General features: G+C 44.8%; 1 protein-coding gene across 3 annotated transcripts in view; it reads right to left on the bottom strand.

Moving 5' to 3' along the window:
* Window positions 1-24,967, bottom strand: part of HOMER2 (homer scaffold protein 2) — a 101,617-nt gene that overhangs the window by 31,681 nt on the left and 44,969 nt on the right. For all 3 annotated transcript variants that reach the window (XM_033189144.1, XM_033189146.1, XM_033189145.1), the window contains exon 2: window positions 7,545-7,701. In XM_033189144.1, the coding sequence (XP_033045035.1) occupies window positions 7,545-7,701 (157 nt within the window). The remainder of the gene's footprint in view (window positions 1-7,544; window positions 7,702-24,967) is intronic.

Raw genomic sequence — 24,967 nt, forward strand, 5'->3', positions numbered from 1 at the left:
AACGGTTAAAAATAAAGTCTACAAACCCATAACAAAGTTGTCAGGGAGGCTAATCTTCAGAGTGGGCAGAGGCTTATGAAAACAGCAGGGAGTACCCTTCCCGCCCATGGAGACACTTGGAAAATTGTGTTAGGGACCGAGGAGGTGGCTGGACCTGTGGGTTCTGGCATCAGAGGAGATGGGAGACTTAAGTAAACTGAGGGATGAGAAGTGAAGGGGTCATCGGGTGGAGAGTCATCTGGTGGAAGAGAAGAAGAGGCCCAGGGCAGAAGGCTGACTTAAGGAACAGCAGGTGAAGGAGTTGGCAGTACACCTGCCACAGGTGGCCGGGAACCAAGGAAGAATGAAGCCCTGGGAGCTAAGGGTGAGTGTGTGAAGGATGAGGGCACAGTTGAGTGTACAATGTGGCAGAATGACTCAGCAGAATGAGAACTGTTCCCCCCTGGAGAGAGGGGAGAATGGATCTGGGGGAAGGAACCAAAGCCCAGAAGGGAGAAGGGGCTGCGCTAGAGCACCCCAGGCAGAAGCTTCATATGGGCTCCCATCTGTGTACACCTTCCTCTTGTGTGAGTCATCTCTGAAACTTTCACAGAAAAAGAAGCCACCCTAGTAAAAGACCCAGTCCTGCAGATCAGTGGGACCAAGTTGTCACAAAATGCACAAAACACACGTAGTCAAGAGCTACTTGGAAGTAGCAAAATGCTAAGCTCCTCCTGTCTCTAGTCTCACCTGCTCTAGATTTCAGAGGAAGTTGCTCATGAAACAGGCAGGGGGAGACAGGCCCATCGGATTCCCTTCATGAAAAGTCTTTCCCAAATCCAGGGAGATGAAGTTGGATGAACCTGGGAGTTTTCCACAAGAGGCTGGGGCTGAGACATGTCATCTGCTCCAAGAGTAGTTATTAACAGGTGCTTCCCTGTCTCTACTAAAGACACAAAAAAATTAGCCGGGCGTGGTGGCGGGCGCCTGTAGTTCCAGCTACTCGGGAGGCTGAGGCAGGAGAATGGCGTGAATCCAGGAGGCGGAGCTTGCAGTGAGCTGAGATCACGCCACTGCACTCCAGCCTGGGTGACAGAGCGAGACTCCGTCTCAAAAACAAACAAACAAACAAACAAAAAAACAAATCACAGACAGCGAAGAAAAGAAAAGCTGAAAACCTACTGTGTGCTTGGAACCTTCCTAATGCTTGCTCCCTTAACAGAAGATGCTCTATATTTATTCAAAGGAGTGAATTCTAATGATGGGTGGACGAGCAGAGCCTGAATGTGCTACTGAAAGTAATTTTACATTCCTAAAAGAAAACACCAAACAAGTCAGAGTTTTAGAAGCTGATATCCTCTGAACCATCACGATCAGGCAGCACTCACAACACAGCAGGTGCAGCTAAATATTTGTAGAAGGGATGACCTCTAAGGTCTCTTCCAATACAGGTTTCTGTGATCCTATAAATAACTGAGAACCAAGGGCAGCAGAGTCATCCAGAGCTCCCAGGAGAAGCACCTGCTTCAGGCAAGTCTTGTCCATAGGCAGGCAGTTTCTCATAAGGATGGCAGTGATTAACTCAGTCTGGAAAGAGTGCCAACAACGCAGTGAAATCAAGTGCTGTGATGGCTCAATTAACCAATGCTCTGAAAATGGAGTTTCTTTATAATGGAGCTGGCCGTTCTGCCTAAAAACTCACCATAAATCACATGCCTATTGGCATGTGCCACATGGTTCATAGCAGTGCTCTGAGAAGCCAGGAGTAGGGAGATGCCCTCATGCGGCTCCCATCTGTCCAGTATCTATAAACAGGGACAACCCAAGGTTTGGAATCTTGGGTCCCCCCTTGGCAGTGACCCTGCCCCTGTCTGCTGTCCTTCTGTGGACACAGTATACCTGCCACAGGCCTGGAGAGAAGGTGGCCAGACTTGACCTCATCATCCACTCATTCCCCCACCCACTTCCATGGCGTTGCCCACCCTGGCTTGGTGCTGGGACTCCAACAATGAGCCAGGCATGGTTGCCATCCTCAAAGAGCTCACAGTCTCCTGGCAGCCCCAACACTGACGTGGATCCACATCATCCCCTAGAGCTTGGGCAATGCTGAGGCAACACACTGAAGTTTTCCCACCCACTCACGTCTTTAGACAACAGCTGGAACTGACACATGAAATATTGTCCCAGGGAAGAAGGAAATGTCTTTCTGTTTTAAGAATTAAGAACAGATCTGAGTACAGATCTTCCTATGATGAGTAGCACCAGCTGCTTCCAGAGGGAGGAGAGGCTGTCCATACATCCCTCCCCAGGTAGAGCGTGACACATGCTTGGACAGGGCAGACGAGCTGGCTATGCCTGGCATGGAATGACAGCTGCTAAAGCTGCTGGCCACAGCTTTCCTTCTCAAGGAGCCTGTGCTCTCTGGCTGCCCACAGTTTACACAGAAGCTGAATCTAATGTGGCCTTTGCTCAGAATGACCTCTGAGTCCATTCTACACCAGCCACTTCTTACAGAAACACATCTACTCCTTCACTGGGGAGGAGTGGAGGAGGCTTCCCCTTCCAGCCCACAACAGCCTCCTGCTTTGAGAGGGACAGATGGCCCAGAAGTACCACTCAGAGGCTGAAAGTAATAAACTTGATGTGGCCTAGCCAACAGAGAGAGGCAGGACTCAGGCACTAGACCTGCCCAAGGTCACAGAGGTGCAGTGTGGGGAAAAGAAAGAAAGATCAGACTGTTACTGTGTCTATATAGAAAGAAGTAGACATAAGAGACTCCATTTTGTTCTGTATTTGAGATGCTGTTAATCTGTGACCCTACCCCCAACCTTGTCCTTGCAAGAGACATGTGCTGTGGTGACTCAAGGTTTAAATGATTTTGGGCTGTGCAGGGTGTGCTTTGTTAAACAAGTGCCTGAAGGCAGTATGCTTGTGAAAAGTCATCACCATTCTCTTAATCTCAAGTACCCAGGGACACGTACACTGCCAAAGGTCCACTGCCAAAGGTCGCAGGGACCACTGCCTAGGAAAGCTAGGTATTGTCCAAGGTTTCTCCCCATGTGATAGTCTGAAATATGGCCTTGTGGGAAGGGAAAGACCTAATCGTCCCCCAGTCTGATACCCGTGAAGGGTCTGTGCTGAGGAGGACTAGTATAAGAGGAAAGAAGGCCTCTTGAGATAGAGAAAAGCATCTGTCTCCTGCCCGTCCCTGGCCAACGGAACATCTCGTGTAAAACCTGATTGTATGTTCTGTTTACTGAGAAAGGAGAAAGCCGCCTTAGGGCAAAAGGTGGGACTTGCTAGCGCAATGTTGTTCTTTATGCACTAAAAAGGTTTATGGAGATGTTTGCATATGCATATCAAGGCACAGCACTTTTCCTTAAACTTATGTCACAGAGATCTTTATTCATATGTCTTACTGCTGACCTTCTCCCTACGATGATCCTATTATCCTGCTACTTCCCTTTTTCTAAGATGGTAAAGATAATTATCAATAAATACTAAGGGAACTCAGAGATCGGAGCCGGCGTGGGTCCTCTGTATGCTGAGCACTGGTCCCCTGGGCCCACTTTCTTTCTCTATACTTTGTCTCTGTGTCTCATTTCCTCAGGTCTCTCGTTCCACCTAACGAGAAATGCCCACAGGTGTGGAGGGGCAGGCCGCCCCTTCAGTGCAGCCCACGAGCTAAGACACAGCCCCAAAAGTTAAACGCATCTGACCACCTGTCATCACGGTTCAGACCAACATTTGGGATCAAAGGCCTAAAACCAAGTGGGCTGACCCAGTGTGGTAGAACACAATGAGGAGGACACCAGGGAGTGTCCAAACTCCCCCAGCCCAGGAGCATCCATGCCTATGTGGTCTGCCTGAGGCTCCACAGCATGCATGAGGCCTGCGGGACGTGCGGCTGGACAGGGAGCAGGGCTCCAGGCTTGGGTAGCCAGTGAACATGGAACCAGAATAGATGCTCAGGAATAAGAACAGAAGGGGAACCAAGCCGAGTGAACAGAGATGGGGGTAAGGGTGGGCAAGGGCAACAGACAACAGCCCATAAGAAGACACTGGCATCAGCACAGATGCCCAGCAGTCAGCTCGACACACTGCACCTGATTCCAATCTGCAGACAGCAGGCGATCCATCTGGAGTATTCGGGCAGGATCGAGACTGGGCTCAGGGAGATGAGGACCTTAGTAATGGGTGGGGAAGGGGCAAGCCGCAGGGGACCAGACAGTAGCAACAGTTGCTACCACTCTAGGGTTCTCTCTCCACCCGACTTGTGGAGCAGCTGAAGGCACAGGGTCTGATCTAGACCTGGGATGCTGGGTTTACAGGTTGCTGCCTGCCAGGTCAAGAGAGGGCTCAGCAGGGCTGAGTTTGCATTGGGACCACTTTCCAGTGCAGTGTGGTCAGGTTCTCCAGATGCGATATGTGCTCCCACCCCCAATCCCTGAGTGCCAAAGATAGTAATTAAACAGCTGAGGTCCATCCCTACTCCCCACTTCCTGGGGCCTTCTGTTCCCTCATGGGATGCTTCCTTTTGCAGGACGAGGCTCTGTCATGGATCTCTGGTGCCACCGCACTAAGGCAGGACCACCAGGTGGCGGCAGGACATGGTGGATCACACCTGTAATCCCAGCACTTTGGGAGGCCCAGGGATGGATCACTTGAGGCCAGGAGTTTCAGACCAGCCTGGCCAACACGGCAAAACCCGTCATACTAAAAATATGTAAATTATTCAGGCATGGTGGTGGGCACCTGTAATCTCACCTACTTGGGTGGCTGAGGTGGGACAATCGCTTGATCCCAGGAGGTGGAGGCTGCAGTGAGCTGAGATCGTGCCACTGCACTCCAGCCTAGGTGACAGAGTGAGACCCTGTCTCAAAAACAAACAAACAAAAACAAACAAACAAAACACAACACAAAAAACAAACAAACAAAAAAAACAGGTGGCTGGGCACCACAGAAAGGGTAGTCCAAGATCCTCCAACTAGCTCTGAGTTCCACTGGCATCCCATGGCCTAGGTTTTGGATTCCCAGCCTGTAAGTGAGTCTATAGCTTGATGGCTCTCCCACACTGAGCCTAGACTAGCGTTGTGCTGCAGCCAGGGGCTTAGCCCACCCTCCTACACCCATCTGATTTCTCATAACTGTCATATTTGGCTCGGACCCCACCACATTGTCACAGCCTTCCTTCAGGAACTGCAGAGCCATAACGACACAGTGGCCGACACTTTGACAAATTACTAAAAGCTCAGCTAATAGGACTAAAGCACTTGTTCTAAGAAAGTTGTTTTATCGGCCAGGCGCGGTGGCTCAAGCCTGTAATCCCAGCACTTTGGGAGGCCGAGACGGGCGGATCACGAGGTCAGGAGATCGAGACCATCCTGGCTAACATGGTGAAACCCCGTCTCTACTAAAAAATACAAAAAACTAGCCGGGCGAGGTGGCGGGCGCCTGTAGTCCCAGCTACTCGGGAGGCTGAGGCAGGAGAATGGCGTGAACCCAGGAGGCGGAGCTTGCAGTGAGCTGAGATCCGGCCACTGCACTCCAGCCTGGGCGACAGAGTGAGACTCCGTCTCAAAAAAAAAAAAAAAAAGAAAGTTGTTTTATCTATATTTAAGCCCAATATATCCTTGGATAACTCAATTGACAAAGGTACAAGCCCATCGAAGGATGGCAGATGAACTGACAGAATCTGTAGATAAAAGAAAGCAGGTCAGCTTGATTCACCACCGCTGCCAGAACACCCTGGAAAGAGTCCAGGCGATTGCAGCGCAGAAGCACAGAGAAGTGGTAATTACAACTGTGGCATCACTATGTCTCTCAGAAGGAAAAAAAATAAAGGCACCTTTCAGATGTTCCCCCATTAAACACAAGGTGCCTACCTACTGTGTGCCAGGCACTAGCATACTTCCTTACTGTTCACCAGATCCTGGGATGTGCTATCATCCTACTATCATTCTGCTTGCTTAGGCAGAAAGACCAGTGCATTCATCTCTGAAGTGGAGGGAGATAACACACTACTTGCCTGATATGTGTCAGGAAACTCTCTTCTACCAACCAGGAGAGGCCTGCTCCAACCCGACAAACCAGGAACTGGTGTGCAAATAACTGGGCACAGGCCCCAGTCTACCAAGCCTCCCCAGAGGCGTGAACCTGGGCCAGGCCAGGTCATTACCTCTCCTTAGACCTCAGCTGTAAAATGAGGACTTTCGGGGTCCATTCCTGAGGAGGAGGAAGGGCTGTGGCAACTGAAAGGGAGAGCAAGAGGATCCCAGGGTCAAGCCACCTTTATCTGCAGTTGCCAAGGTGCAGAGAAAGGAAACAAAGCAGTCACTTACAGAACATGGGCTGAAGTGCCCTGATCTCCTGAAGAGATCAGGAGGCACCAGCAGGCTCTCATGTCTTCCCTGGGGGAGTTTCCCCATGCCTTCTGCTTGTGGAGTGCACAGAAGAGCCTCCACCCAGGGCCCGTTCTATTGCCCAGCCCCCAACTCCCCTGCTTCCTGTTGCATAGGAAGGCTGATCTAGAGGCAGAAGTCAGACTAGACTGCAGGTGGGAGATGAGGCAGCTACTGCAAGGGTCCAGTTGAGACTGTGATAGGACAAGAGTTACGGTCTCTAAAACAGCAGGCACGAGTGGGTGACACTTCAAAGGCAGATTCACTTGACAAAGAGGAAGGACTCTGTGTTTCGCTTTATTAGCCCGAATGATTGGGGAATAAAAATGGAGAGGTGGTTTAGAGGACAAATAGGGGAATTCAGCTTTAGATACACTGAATTCCAGGTGGCAGCAGATAATCCATGTAAAAAATGTACAGCAGGATGAAGACAGAAAGACCATAAACCAGCAGGTCTATATTTTTTTAAAAAAGACTTGGTGATACTTCTGCTGGTATCCCTTCTTAATTCTGTTCCTATGATAACGTGGCAAAAATATCACAGGAGAGAGAATAACAAAAATATATATGTATTTCAAGAAATACTCCAAAACCACTTAATAAAGTTCGACTCCTATGCCTAATAACACCAAAACCTGACTAGATAGAATACCCAATGCTCGCAAGGGTGCAATAACAGACTCTCATACAGGCTGGAAGAACAAACCCTTATGGAAAACAACTTGACAATATGCATCAAGAGCCATAAAGTGTTAATATCTTGCCCTATAATATTACTTCTAGGAATCTATCCTAAGGACTATTCAAAAGAAAGCAATAGTATGTGATGAACAATTGAGGCTATCTGGTACATGAAGATGCTCATTATCCGTAATAGCAAAACATTGGAAGCCACTTAAATATCCAACCACAGGGGGAAAATTAAGAGCATTATAGGCCGCCGGTGGAATTATTATACAGGCATTAAAATGTTAGTTATGAAGACAGTGGTAACAGAAAAATCTTTTTCTTTCCCATTTACCGTAAGTTTAAATGAAAAAAGAACAGAGTGTGTTATACAGACATTATAACAATAACTTCTGTGTTAAGATGGCAGGATTTTGGGTGAATCTTGGATGAAAAATAAGGCACTGAGAGTGTTAAAATCAGTTGAGGGGGTGGTACCTTGGCTCCGTCCACACTGATGATCCGATAGCTGTTCCTTGTGACATCATAGAAGTAGGAAACGGTGACCGCCTGCTTGCTCGCCGGCATCCAGTTCTTCTTGGTGTTGGGGTCAATCTGGAAGACATGCGCTCGGGTGGTGAAGATGGGCTGTTCTCTGCAATAGGAGAGTGGGCGTGTGAGTTGAGAGAACATGACTTAATGTATAATTTATGATTTCTAGGCCACCTACTGCCCCAAAAGATTTTAAATAGCTTATAGGGAAACATACATATGCATGAAGACAATTAAAATAAAAGCAAAGAGAGAGGAAAAAGACACCAGTGAGTAGTTTTTGCAAACCACATTCCACTTAGCTGTTATCCCCTGAGACTGCAGGGCAACTGGTGTAATGAACAATTTGCTTAAAAGGCAACTCCTTGTTCAGTGTTTTTGAGTCCCTGTCAAGTGTCCTATACTTTTTCTGACATCCTGTTGTCATTTTTAGGATTTTGGAACCAATTCATTTTTTAGAATTTTGCAACAAATTTTAGGGGATTCTGCAACAACTTTAGGATTTTCCAATCCATTTGCAGCTTAATGTTATATTTCTATTAAGTACTTCTCAAATTTGCAGTAACTTATGAATAATTTTATCTTTTTTTTTTTTTTTGATATGGAGTCTCACTCTGTTGCCCAGGTTGGAGTGCAGTGGTGTGATCTCGACTCACTGCAATCTCTGCCTCCTGCGTTCAAGCAATTCTCCTGCTTCAGCCTCCTGAGCAGCTGGAATTACAGGCGTGCACCACTGTGCTCAGCTAATTTTTGTGTTTATAGTAGAGACAGGGTTTCACTATGTTGGCTGGGCTGGTCTTGAACTCCTGACCTCATGATCTGCCTGCCTCTGCCTCCCAAAGTACTGGGATTATAGGTGTGAGCCACTGTGCCTGGCTCTCTTTTTTTTTTTTTTTTTTTAAGTAGACAGTGTCTCACTGCTGCCCAGGCTGGAGCGTAGTGATGCAATCATAGCTCACTGCAGCCTGGATCTCCAAGGCTCAAGTGATTCTCCTGTCTCAGTCTCCCAAGTAGCTAGGACTACAGGCACGTGACACCACACTTGGCTAATTTTGCGGGGAGGTGGTGGGTAGAGACAGGGTCTCTCTGAGTTGCCCAGACTAGTCTTAAACTCCTGATCTCAAGTAATCCTCCCACCTTGGCCTCTCAAAGTGCTGCAGTTATAGGGCATGAGCTACTGCACCTGGTAATATGATAGAATTATTTTGTGTCTTTGTATCTGTTCAGTCTAATTCTGGAACCATTCACCAGCCTGACCAAACCTTCGAATTTTATGTTTCCAACTCATAAACCTTTTGAGTTTTGTGTAGAATTCATCAAATCCATCCCTTCTGCTATTCTTGCCTCTATATTGTTGCTTTTTCACTCCACATGCCTAAAGCACTTTATGTGATTCACCAAATTTGCATATTACCTATGTTTCTTTCTGTTGAGTGGGGAATTAGATTTTGACAATAAGTATTTAGAAATAAGGCAGATGAATAAAAATTGTAATGGATTTTACTGCATTTCGTATTTTAAGCTATCTACTTCACAAAGTAAGGCAAAATGACACAGACTTATCACAAAATATATTTAATTCTGAAGAAAGTACCTTTACACAAACTCTCAAAAATCCTTTAAGTGTTCAAAATAAGATATGAATAGAAAAAAAGCTATCAACATGTAAAAATAGTCCCATTGTTGCGGATCATGAGGTCAGGAAATCGAGACCATCCTGGCTAACACGGTGAAACCCCATCTCTACTAAAAATACAAAAAATTAGCCGTGCGTCGTGGTGGGCGCCTGTAGTCCCAGCTACTTGGGAGGCTGAGGCAGAAGAATGGCGTGAACCTGGGAGGCAGAGTTTGCAGTGAGCCGAGATTGCGCTACTGCACTCCAGCCTGGGCAACAGAGCGAGACTCTGTCTCAAAAAAAAAAAAAAAAAAACCCATTGTTTATAAAATGCTACAGATTTAATAAGTGCCGATTTAATAAGTACTTATTACAGACACAAAATTAAATCAAAAGGTAACATACAATTTTTTAAATCTTTACAATGTCAAAAGAGATAACATAAAAGAGACATAGACAAGAAGATAAAACAAAAAATAAAACAAAGGGAAAAGAGAATTTTAAGTGTTCTGGTCTCTAGATGGAATAATTTTAGGCGAAGCAGTCTTTGAATCCATTCTGACTGTAGAATACTCATTATTAAAATTTTAAGAATGCTCTTGAGAAACTTTTCCTAGAAAACCAATTTGCCACTTGAGCCTCATATAAGGGCTACTGAGTAACACCAGCAGCCTCAACCATCAACTGTGGTTTTGAAGAAAAGCAGCCATCTTCTTTACACCTGTTTCTCCACGGGCATGCTATTAATGCTGCTTCAGTGCAGCTGTTCACAGAGGCCAGCATTCCAGAACACAGGCTAGCAGCATTCCTTGCTTCCCAAAACTTCCCTTCTAGGTCCCCTGGAGCAGGACAAGTGCCTCTGGGGCTGTGGATTACTAGGGCATTTTTATTCCCTCAACAGAGACAAAGTTCACCCACACACTTAATGCTAAACCAACACCCTTCCAGCAGCTGGGTGACAGCTGTTAGAAACAAAAGGAAGATTCTCACTGTAATTTCCTGCATCTGCTGTCAAGAGAGGCCAGCCGATGGGGAGTGTGTGCATATCAATGCAAGCCCTCATATTCCGTCCACGTGATATGATCCAGTCTGCCATCTGGATCACCCAGCTGTGCCACTCTCAGCCCAGCACCATATTTTCCTAGTCATCTAAGTACAACACCATAAAGGAAAACACTTCCTCACACAGTATTCTCTTGCATATGTGAAAGGAAGGAGCGATTTAAAGGGCAGTAACTACAGAACATTTTTTGAAGAATCAAATTATGCTACAATATCTGCCTCATTGTCAGAGCACTAAATGGGCAGGGCTGGGGGCCCACGGGTTAGAGAAGAGCATTCCTGGGAAGGGACCCAGATTTTCAGATCTTCCCTCCTATTCCCTACACCAGAAAAGAGGGATTGGGTCTGGGTTTTGGCATGCTTAGACACGTGTTTCCTAAATCTCCACGACAGGAATTAGCTGGTACACTTACTGAAAATACTTGTTCCCAGGCCCCATCCTAGGCCCCTTGAACCTGGATCTCCAAGGAAGGGCCCAGGGGGCTCCATTTTTAAGAACTCCAGGTGATTTTTATTTTCAAGGAAGTTAGGGAGACATTCACATTAGATATATACAATCAGATGATCTAAAAAAGAAAAAATAAAGAAGTGGCCCCTAGAGCCAGCATCTCTACTCCAGAATGACACTGGTGACTGAATGACAGAGAAAGACTCCAGAAAGTTCTCCCACAGCTGTGGAGGGGGCTGGAGGTGGGGCAACAGGTGGACCAAGAACAGGGTCTCTGGATGCAAAGGATGGGGGCAAGGGAACAGGCAGAGCTGTTCTGGTCAGGAAGGAGGGTGGAGATGAGTGTGGCCTGTGGTGGCCCAGCAGTGGCCTTCCACAAGCACTCTGTGTCCCTGAGGCCTACACGAGGGAGGAAGTGAGGAAAGCAAAGTGGAAAGATGGAGGAGAAGGCACAGGGAGCCGAGAAGATGGCAGAGCTTCCTGACCAGGCACAGGCAAACCAGCCGGCTGTCTGCTAGGCATGATCCGGGTCAAAGTGAGCAGACAAGAGGGGCTCCATCTCCAAATCTGCCTGCTCAGCTCTGTGGATGGACTGAAGTCATGGTGGGCTGCCATCAGGACGCCCAAGTAGAAATGCAAGGATGCTGGCAGAACACAATGGATCACCTGGCTATACTCTTGGTCACCATGGTCAGGCCCTCTGCAGGGCAAGTGGCTGCTCCAGAGTGGGGGGAGGCACAGAGACCTGGGAGGGGTACTGCAGGGCATCCTGGCAGCTCCATTCTGAGGCAGTCACCATGGCAGGAAGCTATGGTCCTCCTGATGCCAAAGACCTGCATTCCTCATCCTTGAGCCCCTGGGCAAATAGGGGAGGATTGCACAGCCAGTCTGGCAGGAAACTACCTGCGGCTCTGGGATTTCACATGAATAACCAAGTCTTGGGGCACTGAGGAGTTCTATGCTATTCTTCTACAATCCAAAATGCCTGACGATATTTTAAGAAAAGGCAAAAAAGGAAGGCAAGGAGAAGAAAAGCTCGTAACTGACTTTACCAATGACTGCTTACTATTCTGCTAGGCTTGCTCTCCACTTTGAAACTGCAACAATCCTACAGGGAAGGGGCTGAACAGGTGGGGAAACAGGAACTCAGAGAGGCCAAGTAACCTGACTTGGGTAACGCAGTACATGACAGGTCTGAGATTTGATGGTTTTTTGTTGTTGTTGTTGTTGTTCGTTTTGGTTTTTTGTGTGTTTTTTTGTTGTTTTGTTTTTTTCAGATGGAGTCTTGCTCTGTCGCCCAGGCTGGAGTGCAGTGGCATGACCTTGGTTCACTGCAACCTCTACCTCCTGGGTTCAAGCAATTCTCTGCCTCAGCCTCCCGAGTAGCTGGGATTACAGGCACCCGCCACCACGCCCGGCTAATTTTTGTATTTTTAGTAGAGACGGGGTTTCACCATCTTGGCCCGGCTGGTCTTGAACTCCTGACTTCGTGATCCACCTGCCTCGGCCTCCCAAAGTGTTGGGATTACAGGCATGAGCCACTGCACCTGGCGATTTGATGTCATTTCTAAGTGACATGGAAACCCTCCCTCTTAACCATTATGTTACTCTTTCTTCCTACAATAATAGCTGTCTGTAGTAGGCAGCTTCGGATGTGGCTCCCGGTGACCTCCACTCCTAGTGTTCACGCCCTTATGGAATCCCTTCCTCTTGAGTGTGGGCGAGGCCTGCAACTTGCAAAGGTGATGGGACGTCATTTGTGTAATTAAGTCACATAGGATTATGACATCTGTCTCCTACCAGGCTTTCTCAATAAATTACCTTGTTGGTTTTGATGAAGCAAGCTGCCATATTAGGGAGATCCACCTTACAAGGAATTGAGGAAAGACACCAGCCAACTCCCAGACACGAACTGAGGCCCTTAGTCCAACTCCCTTGGAGGAATGGAAATTCAGCCAACAACTACATGAGCTTGGAAGCAGATCTTTCCACAAGTGAGCCTTCAGATGAGACTCTAGCCCTGGTCAACACCTTGACTACAGCCTTGCAAGAGCCCCTGAAGCAAAGGGCCCAACTAAGCTATACTGGACTCCAGACACACAGAAATGTGTTTTGTTTTAAGATGCTAAGTATGTGACAGTTTATTACGTAGCAATATAAGAGACATTGTCCTTCACAGAAAGTTTACTATACACCAAGCAAATCGTACATATTCTCATTTAATCCTCCCAACAAGGCAGTGAGCGGGCAATGCTATCCACAAGAAAATCAAGGGTCACAGGATCACTTCAGGCAAACTGAACAAATCTTAACACCTTTATGGGCAAAATCCAAATACAAACCTCACCACAAAATTCAGAAAAGCAGACCCTGACTTTGAAAGAGTATTCTGCTTCACCTGAGAAAGCAAAAGAGCTAGAAGTAGGACATAGAAGTCATTTCCTCCTGTGTGCAAATCAATATAAATAGAAAGATTTAAGAGAATCAGAACTTTCCAACCCACATTTCCTTCCCAGCAGGGAAAAGCTGAAGAGAATGTATCAGAGGACAGAAATTACCTTCATATCCAAATTTATTCTCCTTCCTTTGATGTTCAATGTTCAGAGAGTAAATTTCAAATATACTCCCATTCCTTCTTCAGTGCTTTAAATAGAAAGCAGATGTTTCCGGATGGCAAAACACTTTAGACATACAATATAACCTACCGTTCCTTGCATAGTTTCTTTAGAGCTGGATGAACACCAATTGCTGTTCATTGAACACATTCTGGAACCTGACAGTAATTGTTCCCAAGAATAATTAGACACTCTGTGCAACATATGTTTGGAATATGAAACCACTCGGCAAAGAGACCACTCCTGCTTTGAACAATTTCTGGCTCCGGGTGAAATAATTCTGCAAAGAATTGGCATAACTACTTTTTGCAAAGAAAAAGAGGGAGAGAGAAATGATGTTTTAACTTATCATAATTCTTCACTTGCAATGTTTAGCTCCACACTTTTTCTGACATAAATCTACAAAATCCAAAAATTCTTATTTTTCCTACTTCTATTTGATTTTAATTAAAACCAACCCTTAAGACATTTTTTTATATTATTACAAAGTCTCATAAGCTGCCCTAATTAGTTTATCTGTCTTGAGTCTTAAACCCCTTCAAACACCATCTACTACACCAACCGACAGGTTTTCCTCTAGTCCAGATGGGTCATGCTCTGCCTGCCCAGATGCAAAGGCTTCCCTGGCTCTGTTTCCAACAGGACCAGCTCCCAGTGCTTTGCACGAATTATAGGCTGGCCCCTGACAAACCTCGCCCTGCCCTCTCACCAGAAGGGCTTCTGCTGCTTTCCTTCTAGAACTTCTGACTCATCTGTACTTTCACACATCCCAGCCAATGCATATGCCCATCACTGGACCCAACACATCCTCCCTTGACTGTCCCTTCATGTATTGTCATAGTATCTTGTGAAGTCTGATTTGTGCTCTGAAGACACAGGCCATTGACTGCTCACCCATCACAAGGGATTGGAAGCATGGGCTCATCTGACCACTGACCCACATTCTACGTGGTCAACAGGCTACAACAGCCAGCAGGGCCAAATCCTCAGAACCCAGGACACAGAACTGAAGGAAAAAGGAGATGTGGACAGAAATTTTTTTCTTGCACATCTTCCCATGCAAAGAATCTAACTTATAAGCATATTGGAGTTCTACTTTTACATAAAATCTTACATAGCAACGTTATTGTTATTTGCAGATAATAGAATTGCACATAGAGAACACCCAAGAAAATCAACTGAAAGAGTATAGTAATTGAAATTCAGTAAAGTGGCTAGGTATAAAATTACTAATAAATAAAATCAGTAGCCTTCCTAAATACACAAACAACCAGATAAAAAATATAATAGATTGTCTGGCTGGGCAAGGTGTTTCATGCCTGTAATCCCAGCACTTTGAGAGGCCAAGGTGGGCGGATTACTTGGGGTCAGGAGTTCGAGACCAGCCTGGCCAACATGGCAAAACACGTCTCTACTAAAAATATAAAAATTAGCTCGGTGTGGTGGTGGGCACCTGTAATCCCAGCTACTTGGGAGGCTGAGGCAGAAGAATCGCTTGAACCAGGGAGGCGGCGGTTGCAGGGAGCCGAGATTATGCAACTGCACTTCAAGCCTGGATAACACAATAGGTGAGACTCTGTCACAAAATAAAAAATACATAATAATAGATTTCCTAAAATCCCATTTATAGTAGCAACCAAAAGGATACAACTTCTTGGAATCTATTTAGGAAGCATGCAAGATCTATGTTTAGAAAATAAAAGTAAGCCAGGTACAATGGTGTGCCCCTATAGTCCCAGCCACACAGGAGGCTGAGGCAGCAGTATGGCTTGAGACCAGGCTCTAGTACGCACTATGATTGGGCCTGTGAATTTCCAATGCATTCCAGCCTGGGCAACATAGCAAGACCAATATTTTTAAGAAGTCAAATAAATAAATACGATACGAACAAAAACTTCTGAGACACACAGAAGAAAACTTTAATAAGACATATTCTTAAATGGGAAAGCCAAAACAAAGCTGTCAATTATCCCTAAATATATAAATCTAACATAATAAAAACAGTAGTATTATTTTTAGAACTAGACAGGGTTATTCATATGGAAAACTATGTGAGGACAGTCAAAATATTCTGAAAATGAAAAGCAATGAAAGTTTTAGCCATCTCAGATACTGAAATATATTATTATAAAGTTATAGCAAACAAGGCAGAAGGTCTTAGTAAACAGATAAATAATGGAAGAGCATAGAGTCCAGAAATAGAAGACCAAAGAATTCAGTGCATGACACAGGCAGTATTGATTAGTGGAGACACAGAATCCTGTTACAACAATGCACAGCTACCTAGGAAGAGTCTGCATCTGCCGGACCTTAGCCAGATGTCTGTCTCCTTGCCTGGTCTGAGCCCCTTCAAGGAGGTCACAGCTGCCCCATTCTGTTAAAGTTATGTTCTTCCTGCCCCCAAACTGACCAATTAACAAACCTTACAAATTAGTGATCTGATAGAAGAAGTACTTGTCACAAATCCTCCTAGTCCTCTGACTAGGGATTCCCTTTTTGGGTCACATTTACACCAGGGAATGGATGAGGCAAGTGCCCCTGATGAATACCGACAGGCTTTATTAATGACACTACCTTATTTCCTAGAGTGTCTGACAGTTTTTAAGGAGTTTGAACACACATTCTCCTATTGGCCCTCCTGAGATATAGGTTTGACTAAGTTCTGGGGCTGGTTCACAGCTAAGGGCTGCCCCAGAGGAGCCATCAGATCCATTCCCATGTGCTTTGGAAAAGGGTCCCAATTCTCCAAAAGGGCTGGATGGGCCCAGGACAGTGGGTGAGGACCTGGACAGCCAGGAGGGAGACAGGCAGAGTTGTGGAGAAGCAAAGCTGAGATGGAAAGCAAATATGGGCATGGGGGTGCAGAGGGGGAGGTAAAGCTTCTCTGAGGATGCAGGATAGGTAAACATTATGGCGGTGGGGATGAATGAAGTGAAGGGGAAGTCTAGGACAGGGACAGAAGAGAAAATAAAACAAAACTCACTAGCAACATAGCAATGCCATCCTATATTCAAACAGCACCCCTGCACAGAAACCCCTCTCCCACCTCCATACATATACATCTCCCTCCACCTCAGTCCAGAGCCCAGCAAATCTGCTAGGTTTAGCAGATGAGGGAGGAAACAGCTATTCAGGCACCAGAAGTGCACTCAGAGATCAGCAAGGGCCACTGTGTGGCACAGGAAGCAGGTGGCAGGAGATGAGGTCTCAGGGAGGGCCAAAGCCAGATAACCATGGAGCCTGAGCCTCAGGCTAAGGAAGTAAGTTTTTATCTTGGGACCAGCATCTCCCTAATGTGCTCTGTGGAGCTATTTTCTCTTCCAAATACATTCCAAAAAACATATATGTAGGAAAAACATTAAAAGCATTTGGATAGTCATTCTCATAATTATGTGCTATCACCTTCAAGAAGTGTTCTCAAGCCAAGACTGCCAGGAAATAGCTTGGGGGCTGCACAATACACAGGTATCTTCCTGTGAGCCATAACACAGGTGTATTCTTGCACTGACAAACCGGTCACTGCATGGATGGTTACTTTCTATCCACAGTATGTTGTCTACAGAAGGAATCATCTCAGGATTTCAACATATATTTGTTTCTGTAGATGGTATGGTTAACATTTATACTATAAAAATTCATCCCACTTTAATCTATCATGAACAAAGGAAGTTTTAAACAAAAAGCAGAGTTTATGATTCACGTATGAACCCCACAAGCCAAGAACTGGAAAACTTCCAAGTGATTCCTTTTTTGTTTGTTTTTTTGAGACCGAGTCTCTCTCTGCCACCTAGGCTGGAGTGCAGTGGTGCAATCTCAGCTCACCGCAACCTCTGCCTCCCGGGTTCAAGGGATTCTCCTGCCTCAGCTTCCTGAATAGCTGTGACTACAGGCACCTGCCACTACACCTGGCTAATTTTTGTATTTTTAGTAGAGACACGGTTTCACCATATTGGCCAGGCTGATTTCGAACTCCTGACCTTGTGATCCGCCCGCCTTGGCCTCCCAAAGTGCTGGATTACAGACATGAGCCACTGTGCCCAGCCAATATCCTAGTGATTTCTAAAAAACCAGGTGGTGTGCTGCCCAAGTCACAAGGATTAATGATTTCTGAGACAGTTTTTAATTCAAGAGAGCACAAAATCTTGCCGAAGGAACAGTTTGTGTTCTTCCTTTTGCTATAACACATCTGTGTGCAAAGATTTTCATATTACACTGTAATGAAACAAATTATGGAAGCTGTCATGCCATACCTGATATGAGGGTATGACTTGGAAACATTATTCTTAATATTGATTAGTTTTTTTTAAAGGACTGGAAAAATAATGTTTTCAATTTTAAATACTGAGGCTTTTATATTCATCTACAATAAAAATGAAATTAGATGTCTACTTACATACTTTGTTCTTAAGCTGAAAATAATTTTGTTTTATTCTGTTACAAAGCAATCACCTACAAATGTGAATAATCTCACAGCAATTAATTCATCTGTGAGACCATATCTTGCTGTCTACTTCACCTAAGAGTCTGTTGTATTTTATGATCGGTTTATCTTCCACTAGTGTTTCAAAATGGGTACATTATTCCATAGTAAAATAAATTTAGAAAATGCTGAGCAAAGGAGTGGCACAATCAGCACTACAATTTAGAGGGATCACTGTGGCACTTCTATTGAAGACGGGCTGAAGGGGGAAGAGACCGGAAGCTATTCCTGAGGCACTTCGCAATCACCCCAGGCACCTGGAGATGGAGGCCTGGCCTAGAGTGGTAGGGACGAAAGGAAGGGAGTGGGTTCCTGAGATTTCAAAATGGCGTCGGGACAATTTCCAGTTTCCAGTCCCGCACGTGAAGAGCTTGGAAGTCGCCACTTCATTTTAACAAGTAAAAGGCCGGGCACCGTGGCTCACGCCTGTAATCCCAACACTTTGGGAGGCCAAGGCAGGCGGATCACCTGAGGTCGGAAGTTTGAGACCAGTCTGACAAACATGGAGAAACCCCATCTCTACTAAAAATACAAAAAAATTAGCCGGGCCTGGTGGTGCATACTTGTAATCCCAGCTACTCAGGAGGCTGAGGCAGGAGAATCGCTTGAACTTGGGAGGTAGAGAGGTTGCACTGAGCTGAGATTGTGCCCCGAGATTGCACCATTGCACTCCAGCCTGGGCAACAAGAGCAAAACTCCGTCTAAACACACACACACACACACCCCACCAGGTAAAAAGCTGAACAAGGCTGGGCGCAGTGGCTCACGCCTTGTAATCCCAGCACTTTGGGAGGCCAAGGCAGGCAGATGGCTTGAGGCCAGGAGTTTGAGACCAGCCTGCACAACATGGTGAAACCCTGTCTCTACTAGAAATAGAAAAATTAGCTGGGGGGCTGGGAATGGTGGCTCACACCTGTAATCCCAACACTTTGGGAGGCCAAGGCGGGCAGATCACTTGAGACCAGGAGTTCGAGATCAGGCTGACCAACACAGTGAAACCCCTTTTCTACTAAAAATACAAAAAGTAGCCAGGCGTGGTGGCCCGCACCTGTAATCTCAGCTACTTGGGAGGCTGAGGTGGGAGGATTGCTTGGGCCTGGGAGGTGGAGGCTGCAGTGAGCCGAGATCACACCACTGCACTCCAGCCTGGACAATAGAGTGAGACTGGCTCAAAACAAAAAACACACAGAAAAATCAACACCTCTTCTCCGCTCTGTCACAGAAGTGGGGTCACAGGGCAAACCACTGCCCCCAAAATTGGAGAGACAAGCAGGTACAGAGAATCACAACTTATCAGAGCAGAAAGCCATTAGCAGAGACCTCTGTGGAAACAAGTGCCAGGGCAGGAAAACCTGAACTATAATTGGGGAATTGCTGAAGGCTCCGTGTGGGTAGGTCTCAAGAGTTAAAAACTCCAGAGGGACCCAATCATAGGGGTGGGGGGAGGGGCCTGCCCACTGTCTTGAGTTTTACTTCCATGAGTTTTACCAGGTTTTCACACTGAGCATCAGAGAAAAATCCCCTCATGCTTCAGGCAGGGGGAGGGGAATGCAACCATTTTAAAATAGACCAGAGCACCTGTTCTTCCTAACAAGCCCTGCCCTCAGGAGAAACTAATTTACCAGGGCCCAATCAGCTGGGGTACTACCAGTGCCCAACTAGGCTGGAGGAAGGGAAATATCCAACTCCAGCCCGCTTCAACCATCCTGTCCTACCTAAGCAGAGAGAAAAAAATTGAGAGCATTGGTGAAGTTCACAGTCCGGGGGCACAGGCTCACTTAAAGACTCAGAATGCTTCCCCTCCCCCGGATCCTACCACCACATTACTAAAGGCCTATTTATGCAGTTCACTTCACCCAGGACAGCATGTCTACCTTTCACCAAAAAATTACAAAGCACACCAAAAGTTAAAAATAAATAGTTTGAAGAGACTGAACAAGTATGAGAACTGGAGTCGTAATATGGCAGGCATGTTGGAATTATTGGCCCAGGAATTTTTTAAATGATGATTCATATGCTAAGGGCTTTGATGGAAAAAGTAGACTGCATGCCAGAACAGATGAATAATGTAAGGAGATGGAAATTCTAAGAAAGAATCAAACAGAAATACTACAGATTAAAAACACTGTAACAGAATAAAGAGTGCCTTTGATGCATTCATTAGTAGACAGGACAGGGCTGAGGAAAGAATCTCAGTCTTCAAGGCAGCCCTTATTAAACTGCTTCTGGAGGGCTCAGGGATTAGAAGTTCTGAAACTTTCAAAACTGAAAAGCAAAGAGAAAAGACTGAAAACAAAACAAAACAAAAAACACCAAAAAACAGAATAGCCAAGAAATGTGGGAAAACTGGAAAAGGTATAACATAGGCATAATAAAAATACTAGAAGGAGAAGAGGGAAAGAAAAATCAGAAGCAACATTTGAAGCAGTAATGACTAAGAATTTCCCCCAAATTAATGTCAGACACCAAACCACAGACCCAGGAAACTCAGAGAACACCACGCAGGATAAATGCCAAAAACTATACCCTAGGTATATCACATTCAAACTTCAGGAAAATAAAAAATAAATTTAAAATCTTGAAAAAAGCCAGAGGAAAGAAACACCTTACCTAACAAAGGAACAAAGATAAGAATGATATCTAACTTCATAGAAACCATGCAAGTGAGAAGAATGGAGTAAAATACATAGTGTTAAGAGAAAAAAGCCTTCACCAACCTAGAATTTTGTACTCTGAGAAATTATTGTTTAAAAATGAAGGAGAAATAAGTACCCTCAGACATACAAAAATGGATGGAGTTTGTTGCCAATAGACCTACTTTACAAGAAATGTTAAGTGTTTCAGAAAGAAGGAAAATGAGATAGGACAGAAACTTCAATCTACATAAAGAAAGAACATCAGAGAATGAATAAGTGAAGGTAGCATAAAAACTTTTTTGTTATTCTTAATTGATCTAACAGATAACAGTATGATCAAAATAATAATATATGCTTATATGTAAATGAAGTGAATGACAGGATGACATAAGTGATGGGATGGAGGAGTTAGGATTATTTTGTTATTATAAATTACTTGTACTACCCATGAAGCAGTATAGTGTCATCTGAAAGTGAGCTTGGATTCATTGTAAATGTATATTGCAAACTCTATGGCAGACAGTAAAAAAGTGAAAAAAAAGAAGTATAATTGATATGCTAAGAAAGGAGAAAAAAACAGAATCATATGAAATGCTCAAAAAAAAGTGTAGAAGAAAAAAAGTGTAGAAGAAAAAATTGGAACAAAGAACATGGGCAACAAACAGAAAACTGTAACAAATAAGACATATTAATCCAATGATATCAAATCACCTTAAATGTCAATATACTAAACACACACAAGATAGAGATTGTTAGAGTGGGTTAAAAAATAAGGCCTGACTACAAGAAACTCACTTTTTGTTTTTCTTTTTGAGACGGGGTCTTGCTCTGTTGCCCAGGCTGGAGTGCAATGGTGCAATCTCGGCTCACCGCAACCTCCACCTCCGGGGTTCAAGTGATTCTCCTGCCTCGGCCTCCCGAGTAGCTGGGATTACAGGCGCAGGCCACCATGCCCAGCTAATTTTTGTATTTTTAGTAGAGATGGGGTTTCTCCATGTTGGTCAGGTTGGTCTCAAACTCCTGACCTCAAATGATCTGCCCACCTTGGCCTCCCAAAGTGCTGGGATTACAGGTGTGAGCCACTGTGCCCGGCCACAAGAAACCCACTTTAAATATAAAGACACATATAGATTAAAAGTAAAGGATAGAAAAACATACACCATATAACACTAGTCAAAAGACAGCAGGAGTAGCTCTATCGCTTTCAGACAGAGCAGACTTAAGAGCAAGGAAAGTTATAAGAGATAAAGAGAGTCATTACCTAATAATAAAGGGGCCAATACTAAAAGAAGACATAACCTTAATGTGTATGTGCCTAACAGCAAAGTGTCAAAATACATGCCAAAACTAACAGAACTACAAGAAAAAAAATTAGTGAATCCACTATTATAGTTGGAAATATCAACAGCCTTCAGTTAGAAATGGACAGATCCGAGGATGGGTGCGGTGGCTCATGCCTGTAATCCAGCACTTTGGGAGGCCAAGGTGGGTGTATAACTGAAGAGTCGGGCGTTTGAGACCAGGCTGGCCAACATGGTGAAACTCTGTCTCTACTAAAAATACAAAAAACTAGCTGGACATGGTGGCAGGTGCCTGCAGTCCCAACTACTCAGGAGGCTGAGGCATGAGAATCGCTTGAACCCAGGAGGCAGAGGTTGCAGTGAGCCAAGACTGCGCCACAGCACTCCAGCCTGGGTGACAGAGCAAGACCCTATCTCAAAAAGAAGGAAGGAAGGAAGGAAGGAAGGAAGGGAGGGAGGAGGGAGGGAGGGATTCCAAGGGGCAGAAAATCCTTCAGTACAGAGTTGAACTCAACATCACAACATCAACTAATGGGGTATAACTGGCACCTACAGACTATTCATCCAACAAGAGTAGACTGCATGTTCTTTTTCAAAGTGACATGAGGCCGGGCACGGTGGCTCACACCTGTAATCCCAGCACTTTGGGAGGCTGAGACGGGCGGATCATGAGGTCAGGAGATCGAGACCATCCTGGCTAACACAGTGAAACCCCATCTCTACTAAAAGTACAAAAAAAAATTAGCCAGGCATGATGGCAGGCTCCTGTAGTCCCAGCTACTCAGGAGGCTGAGGCAGAAGGACGGCGTGAACCCAGGAGGCGGAGCTTGCAGTGAGCTGAGATCGCACCACTGCACTCCAGCCTGGGCGACAGAGTGAGACTCTGTCTCAAAAACAAAACAAAACAAAAACAAAAAAAAACAAAGTGACATGAAACATTCAAGATAGACCATATTCTGGGCCATAAAACACACCTCAACAAATTTAGAAGAATAGAAATTATATAATGTCTGTTTTCATACCACAATGGAATTAAACTAGAATTCAATAATAGGAGTGGCCAAAAAGTAGAAACAACTCAAATGTTCAACAGATGAATGAATAACAAAATGTGGTATATTCATATAATAGAGTATTATTTGGCAATAAAAAAGAAATAAAGTAGCGATACAGGATATAGATATTATCTGATAATAAAAAAGAAATAAAGTACTGATACAGGCTATAACAGCGACGAAACTTGAAAACATTGTGCTCAGTGAAAGAAGGCAGTCACAAAAGGCCAGACTTTCTATGATTCTATTTATAGGAAATGTCTAGAATAGGCAAAAAACCTATGGAGAGAAAGTAGATGAGTGGCTGTCCAAGGATAGGAAGCCAAGGTAGAGGAAATTAGGAGTGACTGCTAATGGATTCTGACTTTCAGGGGGAATAAAAATGTTCTATAAAATTAGATTGTGGTGATGGTTCCAAAGTCTCTGATTATAGTAGAAAAATAAATCAATGAATGTATACTTACGTGAATTGTATATTATGTGAATTATATCACAATAAAGCTGTACTAAACTTCTAGGAGTCCACTGATTCAGACTGAGCTTCTGTACTCAGTCCCAACAGACCAAACCAAAATGGAGTCACTTATGCTAAAGTTCCAGGTGACCATGCCAAAACTAAGTGGTTTATCTGATCTTTCAAGAAATCAGGACAGAGAATAGCCAAATCCCCACACAGGCCAGTTTTATCAGACATGATAAGGAAGCTCCCTCCACTTTAACCTTAACAGGGACAGTAACTTTGAAACAACCATCTGCTTTTTGTTCTTTCTTGTTTCTGCTTTCTTCAGCTCTTTTCTGTCCATACATACTCAGTGTCCACATTGCAGGGTGGAATTCTCTGAATCTCTTCTGATTCTGAGGGCTGCCCAATTCAGTAATTGTTTTGTTAAATGTATTTTGTCTTAAGTTTTTCTTTTATCAGCTGTTTTGCTTTAAAAAAAAAATCAAACGTGGAGGATGAAGGAGAAAAAAGACTCAATGACTCTAAATTGCCTCGCTTGGGCAACTGAGAGGAGATTTTAGTGATGCTGGGTGTGCCTTGCCTGTGAACCAACTGGAAGAGATGTTGGAAAGTGAGTGGAATTTCTTTTTGGGGTGACTGCAGGGTTAGATGACAACACTGGGGAGCCCACAGCAGCAACCAAGAAGAAATCACAGTGGATGAAACCACTCAGGGAGGGTCTGCATAGAGAAAAGAGTAGAGGAACAACCAAACTAGGGAGGCGCCCAGGTCAGGGGCAAGAAAAGGAACCATCCTTGGATGAACACAGGGCCAAGAACACAGTAGGAAAGCCAGGAAAGAGTACTGGAACTCAAAGTTAAGTTCAGGATCATTCAGGTTGACTGATCATTCCAAAAAACCATTTGGCTATGTTGGAAGTAAATGCTCGGTGCTGCGAAGTGCAAACAGCACTCAGGCAAAAGTTTTCTCAGCAAGGCAATTTACTTCTATAGAAGGGTGCATCTCATAGATGGAACAGTGGTGAGAGCACACTGGACAAGGGAGGGGAAAGGGGTCTTCTTCCTAACACAGTTAGTTCCTACTGCTATGTATTTCCCCTATTGGCTAGGGTTGGACCGCACAGTCTAAGCTAATTCCTATTGGCTGTTTTAAAGAGGACAGGGGTATGAGTTGGAGTGGCGGAGTGAGTAGTTTTGGTGGGAGGGACGGTTACAGAACAGGTGACTAAGGATGACTAAGGACAGAGCAGGTGACCAAGGATGACTAAAGTCAGAGCAGGTGATAGAGGCTAGGAGGGGGTTGTTTACTGAAACTAAGGGCAAGGAGGCATAAAGAACAAGGAAGTTAAACTTTAAAATGGAGAACAAAGAACTGGGGAGCTGCACATACTGACATATTGGTTCTTTGAAGAGGAACTCAGAACTCATTGTACTTAATAACTTTTCCACTCTTGGATTTTAAAGGAAGTTAACAGGCTAAAACCTTTGAAGAGGAATTTTACTGTATCCTACAGTTACATATCATATTAAAAGCTAACTTGTTTCAGCTGAGCATGGTGGCTCATGCCTGTAATCCCAACACTCTGGGAGTTCGGGACGACAGATCACCCGAGGTCAGGAGTTTGAGACCAGTCTGGCCAACATGGTGAAACCCCATCTCTACTAAAAATACAAATTAGTTAGGTGTGGTGCGTG

This window comes from Trachypithecus francoisi, unplaced genomic scaffold, assembly GCF_009764315.1.
Source record: "Trachypithecus francoisi isolate TF-2019V2 unplaced genomic scaffold, Tfra_2.0 Lachesis_group3, whole genome shotgun sequence".
In the NCBI taxonomy this organism is placed as follows: Eukaryota; Metazoa; Chordata; class Mammalia; order Primates; family Cercopithecidae; genus Trachypithecus; species Trachypithecus francoisi.